At 34.0% G+C, this 19367-nt stretch overlaps 4 protein-coding genes across 10 annotated transcripts; 2 read left to right on the forward strand and 2 right to left on the reverse strand.

Moving 5' to 3' along the window:
• Positions 1-662: 662 nt before the first annotated feature.
• Positions 663-6666, forward strand: Klp3a (kinesin-like protein 3A). Of its 2 annotated transcripts, none has more exons than XM_076426351.1 (12): positions 663-792; positions 1578-1803; positions 1890-3032; positions 3506-3896; positions 4147-4513; positions 4574-4853; positions 4932-5068; positions 5140-5328; positions 5682-5864; positions 5962-6141; positions 6217-6284; positions 6364-6666. In XM_076426351.1, the coding sequence occupies exons 1-12, from the start codon at positions 757-759 to the stop codon at positions 6392-6394; spliced, it is 3231 nt and encodes a 1076-aa protein (XP_076282466.1). In that variant the 5' UTR covers positions 663-756; the 3' UTR covers positions 6395-6666. The 2 variants fall into 2 exon arrangements, with proteins under 2 accessions (XP_076282466.1, XP_076282465.1); XM_076426350.1 differs by having other exon boundaries at positions 688-879.
• Positions 6667-7970: 1304 nt separating this feature from the next.
• On the forward strand, positions 7971-9040 carry Rps23 (ribosomal protein S23). The gene is made up of 3 exons (XM_076426375.1): positions 7971-8128; positions 8478-8637; positions 8719-9040. Exons 1-3 carry the CDS (start codon positions 8125-8127, stop codon positions 8984-8986), a joined length of 432 nt encoding a protein of 143 aa, XP_076282490.1. The 5' UTR covers positions 7971-8124; the 3' UTR covers positions 8987-9040.
• A 1194-nt stretch (positions 9041-10234) lies between these two features.
• On the reverse strand, positions 10235-12582 carry LOC143209985 (uncharacterized). The gene is made up of 6 exons (XM_076426374.1): positions 12210-12582; positions 11601-11659; positions 11403-11528; positions 11160-11339; positions 10495-10677; positions 10235-10423 (listed from the first exon to the last, which is right to left on the reverse strand). Exons 1-6 carry the CDS (start codon positions 12418-12420, stop codon positions 10289-10291), a joined length of 894 nt encoding a protein of 297 aa, XP_076282489.1. The 5' UTR covers positions 12421-12582; the 3' UTR covers positions 10235-10288.
• A 760-nt stretch (positions 12583-13342) lies between these two features.
• On the reverse strand, positions 13343-18976 carry LOC143209979 (uncharacterized). 6 transcript variants are annotated; one of them, XM_076426359.1, is made up of 11 exons: positions 18676-18976; positions 18258-18486; positions 17279-17987; positions 16828-17208; positions 15924-16190; positions 15771-15856; positions 15562-15635; positions 15238-15466; positions 13994-14267; positions 13736-13917; positions 13343-13639 (listed from the first exon to the last, which is right to left on the reverse strand). In XM_076426359.1, exons 2-11 carry the CDS (start codon positions 18334-18336, stop codon positions 13527-13529), a joined length of 2394 nt encoding a protein of 797 aa, XP_076282474.1. In that variant the 5' UTR covers positions 18337-18486; positions 18676-18976; the 3' UTR covers positions 13343-13526. The 6 variants fall into 6 exon arrangements, with proteins under 6 accessions (XP_076282474.1, XP_076282476.1, XP_076282472.1 ...); XM_076426361.1 differs by having other exon boundaries at positions 15238-15453; positions 15552-15635; XM_076426357.1 differs by having other exon boundaries at positions 15238-15453; positions 15552-15856.
• Positions 18977-19367: the final 391 nt, after the last annotated feature.

Below are 19367 nucleotides of genomic sequence, written 5' to 3' on the forward strand. Positions count from 1 at the left end.
TAAGCAGGGATAAGGAGGAGAGTACATGAGCGCGGCCTGTACGAAGCGTTGAAGCCTGCCATGGCGGCCGGGATATAAAGAGTGAGAGAGAGCCTGTTGTGGTCGTAATGCGCTTTCTTTCTAATTGACGAGTTGGTGGGGAGAGATTCGCCCAATGAAAGTGGGGAGTGCGTAGAAACTGAGAGTTGACTGGCTCGCTGCGCCCCCACCAACTATCGGTGTGCGAGTGAGAGAGATATACAACCAGCCGCCATGGCAGGCTTCAACGCTTCGTACAGTCTATAGTCTATATATCTCTAAGTCTATGATCGTGCAACGCCGGAAGTCGGCCGAGTCGTCCAATTGGTCCAATATCGGAGCCACCGTGACCACATCCCTAGACCTTAGACCATATATATTATAGACCCGGCATAGGTATAGTATAGGATATGCATATAGGACGCAGTGTTCCAAGATAACGAAGTATATCTGGTGCCCACAAGACAATTCAAAATGTTGGGTAGCGATATAAAATCGAGGACATTCGGAAAACCGGTTAAAATTTGTTGCATAAAGAATTGTAAATAACTACAAAACCGTGATACAAATATATCTTTTCAAACACAGTTTTTTGCACATGCGCGTTCAACACAGTTGTGATCCACTGCGCCGACTGCGCACCTGCGCACTCTCTTTTCTTTTCCAATGTCACATGGTATAAACAGTTTTGAATGGTTTTGAACGTTGGAATCATGGACGTTGGAATCCAACGGTTGGATGTTGTTGGATGGTTGGGACCGTTACAAGTTACAAGTGTGTGATCTTTTGTTTAAAGAAATAGTTTTAAATATATATTTATTTAATACTGTTATTATTTTATTTTATATAAACGGACTGACAGTAAGTACTCGCGTTACTATTTACATAAATAGTTTTATCATTTTATAAATTAATATTTCGACAATGAAAAATTATATGAACCGGTATAATCGTATATTTAAATACAGTGTTATACATTCATTACAATTGTATATAAATGGAGATATTACACATATATGGTTCACTAAATATATAATTCTATGCAGGGCTCGAAATAAATCTAGTTATCTTATGTTTTTAAAAGATTTCCCAAAAATTCGTACGAACAAGTTATTTTGGAACGTTAATTAAAAAATTTTCCCACAAAATGAAATGAAAAAGCCAAACTATTGTGTACTAGTTTTATTTCGCAACAGAACGTATAGAATTATATCGCATAATTCTTAAATTTATTGAATAAATTGTATGAATATCATAAGAGTAATAATTATAAGTAGTTTACTTCTACTATAGTTTATTTCTCATAACGTATATTAATGTTTTCAGCGCACTGGTTCGATCTGATGCTACTACCTAAGCAATTTTGCAAATTACCACAAAATTTTCAACATTTCGCTCACTATTTAGACCATTTTCAAGTAACATCGGATCGAACCAGTGCGCTGAAAACATTAATATACGTTATTAACAAATTGTCGATCAAGATAAAGGCAACAGTTTATTTCTAATGTATACAAATGTGTGCATTGTAATTAAAAGGCTTTAATAAATATGTACAGATGAGTGAAGACACTGTTCGAGTTGCTGTACGTATCCGTCCCTTAATAAAAAATGAAATTGATAAAGGATGTCAAACATGCTTAACTGTTGTTCCCGGTGAACAACAAATAATTGTACGTAACACAGAGAAAGCATTTACATTTAATTATGTTTTCCCTGGTGATGTTAATCAAGAAGACTTTTATGAGACAGCCATTAAAGGGATGGTAGAAAACATTTTTAAAGGTAAGGTTGCATGAGTACTTCCAGGTTTATCTATCCATTTCAATACATAATTATGTAAAATAATTATATGTTATGTTATGTTACAGGATATAATGTAACTATATTAGCTTATGGTCAAACAGGAAGCGGTAAAACTTATTCAATGGGTACGAATTACAATGCAACAGAAGAGACGGGTGTAATACCAAGAGCAGTACATAATATATTTCAAATAATCGAATCAAAAGAGGATTGGAGTTTTAATGTATCGGTATCATTTATGGAATTATACCAAGAACAATTGTATGATCTCTTGGCCGATAAACCGCGTAACCAATCTATCGTTGATATTAGAGACGATGGTAAAAATGTCAAAGTATCTGGGGTGGTCGAAAATGTGGTGACAAATGCACAGGAAGCGTTACAATGCTTAACCCAAGGGTCTCTAGGTCGTGTAACTGGTGCTACGGCTATGAATGCCCAAAGCAGCCGTAGCCATGCAATATTCACAATATGTATTCACCAACAAAAACAGGGTGATCCCAGTACAGCCACAACGGCAAAGTTTCATCTAGTAGATCTAGCTGGTTCCGAGCGTAGTAAAAAAACACAAGCAACCGGTGAAAGGTTCAAAGAAGGTGTTAATATAAATAAAGGTCTCTTGGCATTAGGAAATGTTATATCTCAATTAGGAGAAGGAGGTCCTAACGCTTACATTGGATATCGGGACAGTAAACTGACAAGACTACTACAGGATTCTCTTGGAGGTAACTCCATGACGCTCATGATAGCATGCGTGAGCCCGGCTGATTACAATTTGGATGAAACTCTCAGTACGTTGAGATACGCAGATAGGGCACGTAAAATAAAGAACAAACCTGTAATCAACCAAGATCCACAACTTTTAGAAATAAACAGACTAAACAAAGTAATACAAGAATTGAGGCTTGCTCTAGTAGATCGAGAAATTCGGATCTCTTGTCCATTGGAGCATCAAGAGCTCAGCAAAAAGAATCAGTTTTTGCTGGAAAAGATTAGAGACCTGACAGAAAAATTAAATGAGAATTTAATTGAAATCGTAATTATGCACGAAAGGGCAGAATTAGCCGAACAAAGCCGAGAACAAATTCAGGCTGATGTGACGAAGATACTGGAAGAATGTAGAGAAATTTTAAATGAATTCGACAAAAATCCTGAATCGTATGCTGAACATCGTGCAAAAGTAGAAACCTTATATTTAAAACTTCTTGGTAAGTAACTAGTAGACAGCGGATGTTTATGCAATTTATCAATCAGATGAAATCTTATTTTTCGTGGTAGTAGCCTTTTTAGATCCGAAACAAATGAAAATCGTATTAAGTTCTGTTGTATTTTATATCATAGCATTTTTTCGCAAGTCTAGTAATGAGACTTTATTCATCAGTTCTTTTCCTTTTCTTTTTTTTGTTGTTGTTACTGTTGGGTTGGCGAGAAAGTAATTTTGTTATAATTAGTAAGTAATTAGAAAGAAATTAGAAAGTAATTTTGTTAAAGCCAATAGCTTTATATTAAGCTACCAGAAAGATGGCGGAAGATCATCAAGCAAAATGGAAAATATTTGATCGATTAAAGTTGATTGTTTAAAGAGATTTTTATTTTACCTTGAAATACCGTAACTACTTTCTTGCCAACCCAATATACAAAGGAATATCATGAATAAAATGTGTTAATTTTTGATAAATAGATATGGACGTAGAACAGAAGAAAAAATCGGAAGAACTTATACATTGCGGAATAACATATTCCGACTCTAATACATTTAAGAAGGACGGCGAGGAAGAAACGTTCGCGGAGCCAATAAATTCTGGAAATCACGATATCGTGGATGATATCCATGAGAAGCAAGAGGAGCACACTTTATTTCAAGTGCAAAGGAACGGCCAAGTTCAAGACATTAATAAAGAACTCGCCGTTAAGGAACGTCTGATGTATGAACTCCTAAAAGATTCTTCTGGATTAATTGATTATTCGAAAGAAATCAAAGACATGGAGCAGGAAATTAGATCACTTCAAACTGAAAGAGAAGAACTTCTGCAAGCGTTACAAAATGTTCAGACGAAAAACCCTAGTTCAAAGTAAGACACCTGGTTTTTATTTTTCACGACTACCGTATTATATCTAATCACTAAACTGCGGATGTCGATGCAATTTTCAATTTTCGTAGACAAGTTTTAAGAAAGTAAAATCATGTAAAATGTTTTTGTAGATCTGAAATAAGTAAAAATCGTACTAAATTCTGTGGAATTTTATTTTTCAGCATTTTTCGAAGCCGTAGAGAACCGCAGTCTACTCATCATCTTATACATTTGCTTTTCACATTTGCAGATTGGCGGAATCCCGTCGCAAAAAGGTTCAAGAATTAGAAAAGAAAATATCAGCATTGAATCGGAAGATTGCGGAGCAGGACAGAGTAGTTAAAATTAAAGAGAAACAGGATCAAGAGATCAAACAACTGTCTAAAGAAATGGGAACGCTAAAGCAGACTAGAGTAAAGTTGATTAGACAGATGAGAAACGAGTCCGATAAATTTTCGAAATGGAAGGGATCTAAGGAAAAAGAATTGAACAGATTGAAACTTCAGAATAGGAAACAGGTGAACGAAGTAACGCGTCTAAAACTGTGGCATACTAAACAAGAGAATGTATTCAAACGAAGAATGGTCGAAGCTTCTGCAGTGAACAAAAGATTAAAGGTATGAATCTAGATTAACAGTTTTATGTAATGCTTTGGATTAATTTATATCTTCTATCAGGATGCTCTCGATCTACAAAAGAAAGTAGCCGCCATGAAAAGAGGAAAAACGAATAATAATTTGGATAAAGTTAAAAACTGGCTGCATCAAGAAAAAGAGATAATAATCAGTACCGTGGATGCAGAATTTTCACTAGAAAAATTGATGCAGGATAGAGCATTGTTAGCAGCTGAACTGCAAACTGACGATCCACAAAATAAAGAGAAGGTAGCAGAATTTTTAGAATTACGCAATACACAAATTACTGATCTGCAGCAAAAGATCATTGAATCAGATCAAGGTAAGTATTCTGTATTTCTGCATGAAATGTCAATTTAAACTTGAACTAAGCAAGTTCATTCAAAATAAATTTCTGTAGAAAATAAGAAAAATACAAGATTGGCAACACTCCACACGATGGAGGAAGTAAAAACTGCCCTTGAAATATTATTCAAACAAACTGCAGAGGATAGACGGGAACAGTGTGAAAAAGAGTTCGACTACAATAATCTTCTGGTTTGTCCTTGATGTAGTACTTAGTCTGAATTTAATAGCCTAAATTTATTATTAATCTTATACTATTGTAGGATAAATATGAAATACTACACGGACAAATGGAAGAATATAAAACAACAGAGAGAGAAAGACGTCTTTCGCAACATCTTGCATTAAATCAATCTACCAATCGAATTGCGGAAGTAGACGAAAAAGAGAATGGAGAATTGAGTCAAGAGTTAGAACGTTATAAAGAAATGTGCAACCGCCTAGAACAATCGGTTAATATACTTCCACGGATGTTTATTTATGGGTCATTCCATGCCAAATCGATCACTTTTTGCAGTTCTTGAGATAAACAGTTCTTGAGATAAAAATTCGTAAGTGAGGCCCGTTTTCGCCGAAATGGGCAAATATTGAAAACTTTGAAGGCCTGCCATTTCTAAAAACATTTGAAACCGGAGAAATGATGACTTAAACCCCCCCCCCCCTAATTTCACATGGACTACAACATATTTCATTTAGAACAAAATCGGCGATGGTGCCCGCAAAAAGTGATCGATTCGGCATGGAATGACCCTTATGACATATCAAACGTAGTTTTTCATGAACTTCTTTCATTTTTATATTACAGGTATTAACGGAAATAAAGGATAAAAACAAAGTATCAGAACCAAGAACTAGAAGGGAAACGAGAGTTGTTGAATTAATTGATGAAAATACGTTTCCCGAATTGAACGATACTTTCGATGATGATGTTGCGAGAGATCCAGATTGGACGCGCACCCCGCTTTACAATCGAATGCGAAAACTTTGGGTATTTCAATCAAGTTATCATGCGACATTAAATACAGCATTCCCTTTGCATATTCACACAGTATTAACAATTATTTTAATATCTGACTTACGTTTAGAATACAACAAAGACTAATTCATCAGATCAAACAACCCTAAAACGATCATCGGATGGAGAAGTAAAATGTAATTGCAAAACAAAGTGTGCAACTCGTATTTGCTCGTGTCGAAAAAATAAAGTGGCATGTCAAAATTGTAACTGCGATCCGGCAATGTGCCAAAATAGAGATGTAGAGGATGTAAGTTTCCCTATTTAATTAATATCTAATTATTTTATATGTGATCTCCATTACATAAGAGCGTTTTGTTTTTAGGTTCGTCAAACATTATTTAATTATACAGAAACGCAGGATGAAATGGACAAGACAACAAAGAAACTAAGGTATATTTCAGAAATATTTTTATTATCGTTTTTTATATATGTATACTAATGACTGCTTGTCTTTGTACTGGTGGAGCAGGACCGCGAGCAACGGTACAACAGGGATCTAAATATGATTTATGTACATTTTTAACATGATTAGATTTTTAAAATGTAAATAGTAAATGTAAATATATCCAATGATTTTATAGAAATATTGAATGATTTTGAATATTAATGTATATATTATTTTGAATATTAATGATACAAATATGTTTATACAGAGAATATGTGATGTCTGTTATAATATTTGAAATACATTTTGAAACACAAAATTTAAATGAATTTTAATGATATTTAACACTAGAACTACCGGATAGATATATTGTTCTTACTATTTTTTTTTTAAATAAAGTAAGTTGTGAAGAAATAAATACAGATTTCATGTTACACGTCATCAGAGAGGGGGTACATCATTTCAGCGTGACTCCCCTCATGTGGCATCACTGAACTCATGTCGGGCGAAGATATTTTGCTTTCTGGTTCGAAAAAAACGTCGACCATGCAAACTTGAAAGGGTGGTTTCTCAAGATAAAAGTCTGCTCTTTCGCGTGGTGTAGTTCGATTTTCCGTTGGACCCTTATTTTTCAGATAAATTGAAAAATATCCTCGAAAATTGGTGCAAAAGTGGTGTCTCTCCGTCTTTAATGATTGTTTAAACATGTTTAAACATTCATAAGGTATTAAAATATTGGATATCACTGTGTGTGTATTCGGGAAACTCTACAGAATCTTTTGCTGTAAAGAACAATTCAATATCTTTTATAATAACATCACAATATTTGTTCAAAGTTGAAAAATATGTCTTTTTTTTTTTAAACTCAATTTTCTGAAAACCTGTACGTCCAGGACAGATTAGGAATCAGCACGAAAAACACTATAAGAATCGCACAGTGGGAATCGAAATACAAAAAAATAGGTTGAAATTTGTTGGACAGTGTTATCAACGTCGACAAAATGAGTGAACCGTATTTCAAATAATAAGAATAAACTAAAAATGAGCGTGTAATAAAATCAAATATATTTATATTACAGTTACAGTTTTCTTCTAACTAGTACTCTTCTTTTTAAATAAAGTAAGTTGCGAGAAAATAAATACAGATTTCCTATTAAAAAACGTCTACATTAAAATTGAACTTTTTCCAAATTACAATCGACAAAATGAGCGAGCCGTATTTCAAATAATAAGAGTAAAATAAAAAATGATCGAGTAATAAAATCAAATATATATCACAGTTGCGCCGGAGCGGAACACCAATCGAGGTGAACTCAGGTGAACTACGAAGACAGAGAAGCAGATATGTTTCTCGCAGGAAAGACACTGACAGAGAATATGAAACAGCTTGATTTTTCGATCACGCGGTCGGGCTGCATTTAGCGAAGAAGCAATTGCAAAGTATTAATACTTTTTGATGCTCTTCGTGTTGAAATATTCTCTGCATTATTGCGGGGTCCCGTATAGAGCCCTTTTTTGCAATTTGGCTCTTGGAACTTTATAAACAACAAAAGTGTACGTTTTTATAGAAGAAATTTTGTTCTGTACACTTTTTCCAAATGCTCTTTGTATTGAAATACTCTCTGTATTATTGCGGGTTAGCGTACAGAGCCCTTTTTTGGAAAAAGTTCTGAACAGACTATAGCACTTTATCCACATCCGTCATCTGGTAGATGAAGTAATCTCGGAACACGGGATGTTCAGGGATGTTGTTCTATAAATATATATATAGTATAAGGTCTAAGGATTTCAGACTTCCGCTAATGGAGGTTAGGTCTCTTCCGGTCGTACAGCACACCGAGCAAGATGGGTATGTGTAATCAATCTTGAAATTATATTGTTTTTACAGTTATTAAATAGAAATTATAAAACATGCGAAGATTGACGTAATCCTTTTCACTGTATTTAACTATAATTTTGTTAAAAATTCCATAACAAACTTCTAAATAATGTACTTCGAATTGCATTAAAAATAACGTGGTAACTGGTGAATACTCTCTAGTTTATACAAAGAATACATTCATTGTTTTACAGTAAACAGTGTTTTTAACATAGATTACAATAATTAACAATACATAATATGCTGGGATTCAATATAAATTTAAGGAAATGATCGAATAGGATTCAAACATAACCTAACTATTTAAAATCGTTTGCAGGTAAACCTCGTGGTCTTCGTACAGCACGTAAACACGTGAATCACAGACGTGATCAACGTTGGAACGACAAAGATTATAAGAAAGCTCATTTAGGAACCAGATGGAAAGCTAATCCTTTCGGTGGTGCTTCCCATGCCAAAGGCATTGTCCTGGAAAAAGTGTATGTTTACATACTAGAATGATATATATACATGTAGCGAACGATCTATGCAATTACTGATAACTAATTTTTATGTTACAGCGGTGTAGAAGCTAAGCAGCCAAATTCTGCTATTCGCAAATGTGTCAGGGTACAACTTATCAAGAATGGTAAAAAGATCACTGCTTTTGTACCCAGGGATGGTTGTTTGAACAACATTGAAGAGAACGACGAAGTTTTGGTAGCAGGATTTGGACGTAAAGGTCATGCCGTTGGTGACATTCCAGGAGTCCGATTTAAAGTCGTCAAAGTTGCTAATGTTTCTTTACTTGCTTTATACAAAGAAAAGAAGGAACGACCCAGATCGTAAAAACCCCACTCTGTAATGTATTTCTAATTGCACTTATAAAAACTTTTCAAGAAATATTGAGATTTTATTATATAGAGTAAAAGCTCCTTTGTTGTCCTGAATCGTGGGCACGATCGTTGTCCAGTGTCTGCCCACTCCACTGCATGTCAACGCCGAGTCGCTACGCAGGGCGGCGATGATTGATGTCTGCTCGGGTATATCGGTGTGAACACCACACATTGACTCGAGTGAATCGAATATTCAAACTTCTTAATTTTCATTATTCCTTTATGGGACTTTAGCTAACTTATTTCTGGCATTTTTCTGATTAAAATGACACCAAACACGATATAATTTCAACTGTATTTCAGTGTGGGGCATTAATCGATTAAAATTTTAATCATGATTGATTGATTAATGTATACGATTAAAAAAAGAAATCGGCGATTGATTCAATCGATTGATGAAGTTAATCGTCAATGAAGAAATCGGCAATTGATTCAATCGATTGATGAAGTTAATCGTCAATCGTTGATTAAATGAAGAAATCGGCGATTGATTTAATCGTCAATCGTTGATTAAAAAAAGGAATCGCCGAAAAAAAACATAAAAGCACGTAAACAGAATTTATATTATGGACCAAATGACAATACACCTAAACTTAGTTTACATTTTTTTCAGTATTCATACAGTTCTGATCACCTATTTCATTTCGAAATTTCAGCAATAATCATTAATCAATTATCCGATTGACGATTAATAATCGTTAATCGCAATTAACGGCTAAAGTAGAAATTTAATCATTAACCGCGATTAACGATTAATAAGTATTTAATCGTTAACCGCAATTTTTTAACGACTAAACTAGGAGATTAATTGTTAGTTGCGATTAACGATTGAAGTAGAGATTTAATCGTCAATCGTTGATTAATTTTTTGCCCAACACTGCTGTATTTAGAGGTTTAATCGACGATGAAAGTTTCGAACGCAACGGAGAACAGGGTGTGGGACAGTCTTTGAACTGTGCCGGCGCGACGGCGACACGCTTCGGTCACGCGATCCGTATTTCATTCTGTCCTTCTCTATGTTCGGCTCTCTACTGAAGTCTCGCTCGGCGCGATATCTAGACGCAGTCATAAATCAAAAATAGTGTTCAGGCACGATCGTTGTCCGCTCAAATCCCCGGCCTTTGGATAACAAAGGAGCTTTATTGTATATATAGATTCTATACCTTGGCACAACATTTCAGGCGAAATAAAATATCCCGGCCTAGTTAAATATATAAATTTATTTTACAAAAATAAAAATTGACACAAGGTAATATTATGAATTATTATGCATATTCATGATCGCTTCTGTGGAAATAAGAATGTCTTCGATAACTTTGGTTAACGGTGTTTCCATTTTTTCGATTCCATCTATTACAGTATCAGAAATTTCATCTCTTGCTCTTAAAAACTGGAAATTCAATGAATTTTAATTTAAACTGATCCTATTGGATAAGCGCATGAATATTTCGAGAAAATTACCTCTGTTAAAGATGAAAAATTTGAGTATAGATCTTTAATGTCTGAATCCATGGAATAAAGAGTATTAATACTTTTTTCTTTCGCTACTGGCAAAGAGTCGAGTGAGAAAGCTTCTAAGAATTTCATTGTTTCTGAAGTAAGCATCGCATTCCTATCATTCTCGGAGATCGCTTCTTTTTCTTCCTGCAATTGTATCGTGGATTTGCGTTTCTCCTTATTGTGATTTAGTAGACTACGGATTTTATGCGTTTCTGACAAAAAATGGTGGGAGCAATTTAACACTAGGTTTACGGGTTCTAATATTCTTAATGTGCGATTATTAAGATTGTAAATATGCTTCCCTGAGGAATTATTTACCAAATTCATTTCTTTGGGTATATGTTACTATTGGAAAAATGGCCAAAAATTTGGATAGACACATTCTTGTTATGTTCATAAAACAATGTGAAATAGTTATTTCTAGACCTCCGTAAACCTAGTGTTGAAACAATGCAAAGATTAGAAGACTTTAGGAGTATTAATATATTATTTTCATTAAATTAAAAGTATCAGTGAAAAATATAAGTTTATATTTAGCTCCTGTGTCTTGCAATCAATGCGCAAACTTTTTATTTTGCATAAAGATCCGGAGAATCTAGCAATTAGTAAAAACAATATACTAATACCTCTAACGACACTTCAATTTCTTCCATACTCTGTTCCTCATCGCCTTCTGAATGTGAACTTAAATTTTGATGTTCATCCAAAACTTTTTGTATATTATCAAAATACTTCAAGGATTTGGAATAATCTAATTTAGGATCGGTAACTGACAGTATTGCATCCGAACTGTCATCGTTCAAGACCTAATATACATAATTATGTTCATAAATGTATATAAATTACATCTTGTAGATTAATTTGTATACCTGCAATATTTCATCAATAGATACTACTTTAACATCCTCGTCATTGGATGATTTGACGAGCATCGTCTTGATAAATTCTAATAATAAGTTTAAAGTAGGAAGTTGTTCCGCTAGCGTACAATTTCCCTACAGAGAGACATTTACTTTTTAATTAATAAAGGTACAGAAAGATACAACTACATATATATATATGCTTACCAGCAAAACATCCTTATCATTGCAAAGACCAATTTTCAAATAATATTGTACTAATTTAGCTATAAAGAAAACATGTTTTTAATATCATAAACATGCTTTATTTATTTGGTGATAGTTTGAGACTGCGGATGATGGATTTATAACAAAAATTGGTATATATGGTTTCTCCTATCGATCGTATTTGCTGTTAATAAATGTTAAATGCTTTCGCCGCAACGGTTCGATCGTTTATTACTAATTATGAATCAATTTTGCTAATTATCAAACAAAATCAACGTTTCGATCCTAGTTTGGATCCTGTTTGATAATTAGCAAAATTGCTTCATAATTAGTAGAAACGATCGAACCATTGCGCCGAAACCATTTAACATTTATTAAAAATTGGTATGTACAATTTAAAGCAGTGGACATATTTGAAAAATTTAAGAACATCAATGTTGTTAATTCCAGTTTAACACTAAGTGTTAAAATGACAGGTTCTAATATTCTTCATCTGCGATTATTAAGATTGTATAAAAGTATTTAGCTCCTGTGTCTAGGAATCGATGCAGATAATTTTTTAATTTGCATAAAGATCCGCAGTCTCTCTAGTAATAGTATAATAAAAACCTTCTAAGTCAGGCCCTTTTAACTTTTGCAGCTCGGCTGCTATTTTTTCATCCGTTTCAGTCAGAATCCAAGATAATAAGGCAATACGATTCCCCCCGTTAAGAATTGTTATTTCAATATTTTCAACTGTCGCTGTTGTAATGTTAGGATATCTTATTTGCACTAAGGTATCGTAAATGTTAGACAAAGTCTGTTTTTTCTGGTCCATCATTGAAGTTCGCACGATTTTCAACACAGATTACTTTTCATTTCAAATATGTTGTCGTGTTTACAGTTTATCACAGAACAAACTATTGGCGGCAAAATAGTCCACTGATTATCTAGAGACGCGGTAGCGTCTCGACGCCAAGTACATGAAAAATTACCAAATATGATATACCTGACAGCAGAGAGTATGGCAGGATGCGATGACGTAGACAAGAATGCGTGCCCGATTGGTTAACTTGGAAGGAACCGACGTTACCGTCTTCGGTGCGGTTCCACGCTTTCTAAATATTTATTGTATTTACCTAAATCCACCTAAATCATGTAAATCTAAATCAATTTAAATCACCGACGAGAGTCGGTGATTGAAAGCAGTTTTAAACACCCGTCAAAGGCACGGACAATTATTTATATGTTACGGTAAATGTAATAAATTGGTGATTATGTATAATAACCGGTTGTTATGCATAATCACCGGATTAATCGCATTTACCCCTCATACAGGCACTTTGTCTTGGAACTCGGAAAGAAATATTATTTAGATCGACTTGAAAAATCGAGAAGCGCAATCTGCAACTTATGCCCACTAACCTAAGTCTATTGACCGCCTTTTTGTGGGTCCTCCCCCTGTGTAGGGGTGACTGGGCACTGCTGGGCACTGGGCCTCGCGTGTATTTCTTACTTACTTTTTAAATTGAATGAATAAGTCATAAAACCTTCTCTAATTGTGCTTATTATTATGTGCCACATGTTGGCTTTATAGAGACTTCATATCCTTTCAATTAAACAATTTTTACGCTCCCTTAATAACGAAATGTGATTACAGTTTTTACACAGAAGTTAATAGAGAACTTCAAACCTAAAGAACCCTATATGAGTGTCTCACATTTGGATGGAAAGGATCGAAGTAATGTAAATGAAAAAGGTAATTTAATGTTATTTGTACTATTTATTTTTGTATTTGAGTTATTATTTATAAGGAAATTGTGGAGTTACAAGATCTGATAGAGTTATTGTTTAGTGACAAGACAATCGGAACTGACCTTATTGCTGATTTTGTATTTTTAGAACAAATTTATATATATGTTTTGCGTATACGTACGCTAGTGCCACTTATGATTTAGATGCTTTCATGCGGAGAAAATATTTTCCAGCTATTGTTTTATTTTTACAACATTGACTTAATTGATCACGAAATTCTGCTTCTAGTTTTGTATAAGTTCCACCTGTTATAAACAATATTAAATAAATGTTCACAATATAATAATAATAATTTTAGTACTAATATTCTCCATAGATTAATATTAAATACATAACAATACCGTTCAGCTGATTCTTTCTACGGTTGAGTTTATTCAATGATTTTACTAGTAGAGAAGAATCTGCGGACACTCTTTTCGTTAACAGTGCTACCATTTGTGAACTTGCTTTTTCTTCGAATTCTCTTTGATTATCTTGATTGTGCCTCACACTTAAATCATTATTCCAAGATCGTCCATTATTCCTGAAGGTGATAAAGATTTCGTCAGTATAATCATAGATCGTTTCACCGTTACGAAGAAGAAATATAATTTCGTTACTTCCACGAAATCCCATTTCTTGACTTTCTCATATTTTTATTTCTTGTTTTTAAAGTGGACCATGTAAGTGATTCTTCGCTGTTATACGACTCTTCGTCGATGCTACAATCTTCATCAATTGTAATGCCATCATCTTCGTCACTCTCGGTGACGGAAGACGTAATAGACGAAACATCATTTGCAAGAGAGGCTTGTTGATGAACTCTTAACGATGTTTTTTGAGAATCTTGTATTTGGAAAGATCGTCGAAATCCTGTTCCACTCCATATTTTTCCTAAACATTGAATGGTAGATAGAAAAAAGACCCAGTCAACCAGGCCTGTGTTGAGGCACATTTCGAGCCCAGCGTGCGGAGGCCACCTAAAGGTGCGTTTATATCGAGTTTCCCGCGGGCCGCTGCCCGCAGACGTTTGCCTCGAGCGGGTTGACGGGCCCGCTGTGCCCCGCTGTACGTGGCACAAAAAAAAGGTCTCTGTAGCTATCGGTAAATAGTTTACCTAAACGAACCGTGGAGCCCATAGAGACCTTTTTTTTGACGGGCCCGTCAACCCGCTCGAAATTTATGGCAAACGTCCGCGGAAAACTCGGTATAAACGCACCTTTACGGGCATTATACTGGCCGAACGTCGCTTGAAGCTGCTCAAAGCACACGGTGGCTAGGTTCTGGCCATGCCACAAAAGATCGCGTGGGCTCGTATTCTTCCCTCGGCACTGCTGCCCTCTCAAAATGGACGGAGCGGCCTGGATTGTGCCGGGATGGTGTCGAGGCAAGAATACGAGCCCACGCGATCTTTTGTGCCATGACCAGAATCTAGCATTTTTGCTGACTGGGAAGTATTTCTAAAAATATACATACACTACTGTGCAAAAGAAAGAAGCACCCAGTATAATTATAAGATACTAGTTCGGACTAATACGAACATTTTAAAAAAAGAATTAGCCAAATCGGTCCAGCCGTTCTCAAGTGATGCGCTTACCAACGAACAGCATTTGATTTTTATTTATATAGATAATGACAAACAATATCTTTATGTAGAAATTGTATTGTACAACGATCGATTTATTGCATTTAAAGTATTAGATAATCCGCAATAACACATATTCTCAGAGCTATTCAATTAAACAGCGGAATCCATTTTCGAAACTTACTATTTATGTTCTTATTTGATTTCTTACTCTTTTCTATTAAATATAATTAGTTGCTTCTTTCTTTTGTACAGCAGTGTATATGTTGAAACACTCACCTAGGAGTCCAAATCTCGGCCGTTGCGGTGCAAGTTCTAAACCAGCCCACCACATTGTATTTTTGCACATTAATTTTCCTGAATCAAGAGATGTATCACGAGCTACTAGTCTCGTTATTTTTTCTGGGAAAAACAATTGTGGCGGTTCCATTGCTATCACTTCTCTATATATTGAGAAAATGTTCAATATACTGATATCTCTTTGAGTTTGTAAGTCTGGAATATGTTCCTAAATACAGAAATAACTACTTACTGTTTCTAATTACCCATATAAATCTCAGTAGCAACTCACCGGTAGCAATAATAATACTTACAAATACTTACCCTGTACCTACAGCCTTCACGATTTGGTAATACTTCAAATCTGTATGCGCGTTGACTACAACATGGATATCTACCTAAAGGGAATGGCATAGATCTTTGCTGTTCATTAATAAAAAACTGTGGAGGTTCTGCATGGCAACAGCACCAATCAATTTGATGAATCGGAAAATATACATTACACTGCGTACAAAATAAGAAATGACAATCACCCCATAATCTCCAATAAACTTTACGCCAAGAACGTAACTCCGTTCGAAGAGTAATAATATAATCATTTAATGTCCATGACAAATCTCTAAATAACATATGTTTCATTGTAACTATACGTATTAGAAGGCAAATTCTGTATTCTATTATCGTACCGTACGTGTTTACTGTGAACATGTCCATGATTATCGATCACCATTGCGCTTGCGATACACGGTACATGATAGGAAACCGATTGAACAATACTTTTCCCACATTTACTGCATTTAAATAATGTAGCTAAAGAACTATAATGTCCTTTCTTGTTGTCTGGCATTACTGCTGCCAGCGATGTAATCAACTTGCAGAATAATTTACTTTGAATTTTGTCTTTCCTGTCTTTTAATGCTTCCACGTCTTCATTTGTAAATCTCTCTACTAGTCTACAATAAGTTCTTAACTTTAGACATGGAAATGCTTAATATAAATAAATTTCTTTGTTTTCAGGATACATAATGTGCATAGGTATATATGTTACGGTAAATGTGATTAATCCGGTGATTATGCATAACTAGCTTTCGCCCGCGGCTTCGCTCGCACAGGAAACCGTTTAATGCCCTCGGAAATTTTGATATTGTTTCTTCATAAAACCTTTTAACCCCCCATTCACCCGTATAGAGTTTTAATTTTATGTCATGTCGCCATCTTAGATTTCAAAACCATTTTTCACCCCCTTAGGGGATCAATTTCTTAAACTGCCGAAATAGGTGTTTGATTAATTATATCAAAGAGCATTAAGACCAAGTATGAAGTAAGTCGGACCATGAACAAAATATTCCTCATACAAACGTTGCAACCCCTTTTCACCCCCTTGGGGGTTGAATTTCGAAATCCTTTCATATCCCTTGTATAGATCATAAAGGAAACCTCTGTGCAAAATTTCAGCTTTCTAGGTCCAAGGGTTTAGCCTAGGCGTTGATCAGTAAGTGAGTGAATGAGTCAGGACTGCATTTTTATATATAGAGAAGATAACCAATTCATTACATTTACCGTAACATATATATTAGAAAAGTAAAATACCTTGTAAGAAGATTATCATCTAAACAAGTTAAAATTGTGGATGTCTTTAATATGTCAGACATGTTATCGTGACAATACTGTAGGCAATTCTCCAAAAGTGGTTCCATTTGTAAGAAGGATGCAGACACCATTATTGGAATGACATTACACGGTTCTAAAACTGGCCACTCAGATTTCTTGGTCATATCCCTTTTTACCCACCTCATTAACCAGTCGAATATTACAATGTCGCAATGAACCGATATATCAATTTCCTCTAATTTTTGTCCTGCTGTTATATCAGCAAAATAACGCATTTTTTGAATAAGAAGTTTTTGAGGACAATGGAAATTCTTTTTAATATTTTTCTCTTCGTCACAAACATGAATTTCCACTTCATTTCTGTATAAACATAGAATAAATTGTTAATACTAATTTACAATTAATCGATAACTACAGTTAATAAACTTACTCCATCGATCGTTTATTTGTCTTGCTTTTATCTTTTTCCTTCTCTTTGTGTGTTAAATTTGTAACCACTTTTGTATCGATATTATTACATAACGAATTAGATTTCTTAATTTCATTGTTTATAATTGATTTCTTAATAATAGGCTGTGACACAGTAGATTTTGGAATCATATATGGTAATACGGAATCTAATAAACCTTCATGCAATATATCACTTAAATTTGTTTTCATCAAACTTATTAAAAGATTTTCCGTTGCGCTTGTAGATCTAACTACTTTCGATTCATCCAAATGTGATAAAGTTTCCATAACTCCATTACAATTTTCGGTATTGGTCGCTAAATTTTTATTATAATTAAATGTTTGTTCATGGCCAATTTGCTCATTCGGAGATGCGACGAAATAAGTTGAATTTTGAAGATTCATGTCATAAGTTTCAAGTACTAATTCTGGTACAACGGGATTTTTATTCTCGTTCACAACATTGCCATCGATGCTTTTGTCATGAACTGTATGATTGGATGTTTCTAAATGTACATCAATCTTTGCTAATTTATCCCAATCAAATTTATTGTCTGTTGTAAATATTGTAGTTATGCTTTTACAGTTATCACTGACTTGATACGCAACTTTCATAAACTCAAAAAACATTCCAATTGTTAACTTGTGATGCTTGTAATCTTGAAATTTTTGAAGTATTTCTGACAAATCTAAAGCACATACTTTTATTATTTTATATATATAGGCTAATATTTCTATGCCAATAAAGCAATATAATAAATTTATAATATGTATTAATATTTATTTTCGATCAAAGTTTGTGCCACTAAGGAAACTTAGATGAATATTAAGTGAGAACTATTGCAAACATAAAAATACGAAATAAGAATAAAATTAAAAATTATACATATGAATGTGCAATACCAAAAGTAGCGGTTTGAAGTTGTGCAATGTGTCAATTGATTTATATATTTATGTACCTTCTCTAGTAGTTGAAACACTTATTTCTTTGTGCATATTTTCATTTGAAGAATTATCGTGAATTTTATTAATTTCCATTTCGCAATGAACACAATTACATAGAAGTAAAAGTAAAGTATCTTTCTTATAAAATTATTCTTGAATATTATTTGTTATTATGTTTTAATAGAAAAGATTGATTTACAAAATCAGCTCTCGAGCTGATGTATTAAAAAGTAATTTCAATATCTGGATAAAAAAGCAGGGTTATAATATTGATAAAACAGTATGTAACATCCCTTTACAAGTTTATTCAATATACTAAATTTACAATAAATGAATTAAGTGTGATAACGTGTTATGAACAAATATAAACATTTTTGTACTGAACCAAAACTAGTTTTGTTTTTGTAATAAATTCATTAATTTTATTCTTACCGGTTGTAAACACGTTGTAAACCTCAAATCATATGCTTACTTGTTACTTACACACGTAGATTGATATACTATTTACACATATGTATACATAAGTAAACCTATATATGTGATACAGAGAGTCTGTATCAACATCTACTTTTTCCGAATTACAATTGACAAAATGAGCTAGCCATATTTAAAATAATAAGATTAAAGTAAAAATGAACGAGTAATAACATAAAATATATATTACAGTTACAGCAGTTTCCATAAATATTTCTACAGAATGAGAATAATGAGATACAGCGACGATGCGACGATTCACCTTTCGCCTCTAGGTACACTTTAGTTCGCGGTACGTGGTACTGCCATTGCCATGGATATTGGGTACTGTGACTTCTCAACAGACTATAGCATTTTGCCCACATTCGTTATCTGGTAGATGAAGTAATCTTGGAACACGGCATGTTATCCGAGAAGCCGGGTCTATAAGTTTATATAGTCTAAGGTCTAAGATCTATATATGATTTTATATTCAATGATCGGTTTGCAGCGCCAATCTTGGGTCCATTCCGTTTCACGCACACTGCGAACTAACCATCGAATATGACAACATATGAAAGATATAATTTTGATTAATTAATTTCCAAATGGTTAGAGTGGTGAATGTACTTATGGATTAATTGAAAATTTCTACTTCTTAATTGAATAAT

The sequence above is a fragment of the Lasioglossum baleicum genome, chromosome 6, assembly GCF_051020765.1.
Source record: "Lasioglossum baleicum chromosome 6, iyLasBale1, whole genome shotgun sequence".
Classification (NCBI taxonomy): Eukaryota; Metazoa; Arthropoda; class Insecta; order Hymenoptera; family Halictidae; genus Lasioglossum; species Lasioglossum baleicum.

Bases quoted from the DNA above. Each gene is read 5' to 3' on its own strand.
- Rps23 (XM_076426375.1), top strand. The intron at 8,638-8,718 runs GTATGTTTACAT...TTTATGTTACAG, and splicing joins GGCATTGTCCTGGAAAAAGT to CGGTGTAGAAGCTAAGCAGC.
- LOC143209985 (XM_076426374.1), bottom strand. From the start codon at position 12,420: ATGATGGACCAGAAAAAACAGACTTTGTCTAACATTTACGATACCTTA. The intron at 10,678-11,159 runs GTATTAGTATAT...ATACAATTGCAG, and splicing joins AAATTGAAGTGTCGTTAGAG to GAAGAAAAAGAAGCGATCTC. The intron at 10,424-10,494 runs GTAATTTTCTCG...TTGAATTTCCAG, and splicing joins ATTTTTCATCTTTAACAGAG to TTTTTAAGAGCAAGAGATGA.
- LOC143209979 (XM_076426356.1), bottom strand. From the start codon at position 18,336: ATGGAAATTAATAAAATTCACGATAATTCTTCAAATGAAAATATGCAC. The intron at 17,209-17,278 runs GTAAGTTTATTA...ATGTTTATACAG, and splicing joins ACAAATAAACGATCGATGGA to AAATGAAGTGGAAATTCATG. The intron at 13,918-13,993 runs GTAACGAAATTA...TATCACCTTCAG, and splicing joins AGAAATGGGATTTCGTGGAA to GAATAATGGACGATCTTGGA.
- Klp3a (XM_076426350.1), top strand. From the start codon at position 757: ATGTTGTTGGATGGTTGGGACCGTTACAAGTTACAAGTGTGTGATCTT. The intron at 4,514-4,573 runs GTATGAATCTAG...ATCTTCTATCAG, and splicing joins CAGTGAACAAAAGATTAAAG to GATGCTCTCGATCTACAAAA. The intron at 5,069-5,139 runs GTTTGTCCTTGA...ATACTATTGTAG, and splicing joins TCGACTACAATAATCTTCTG to GATAAATATGAAATACTACA.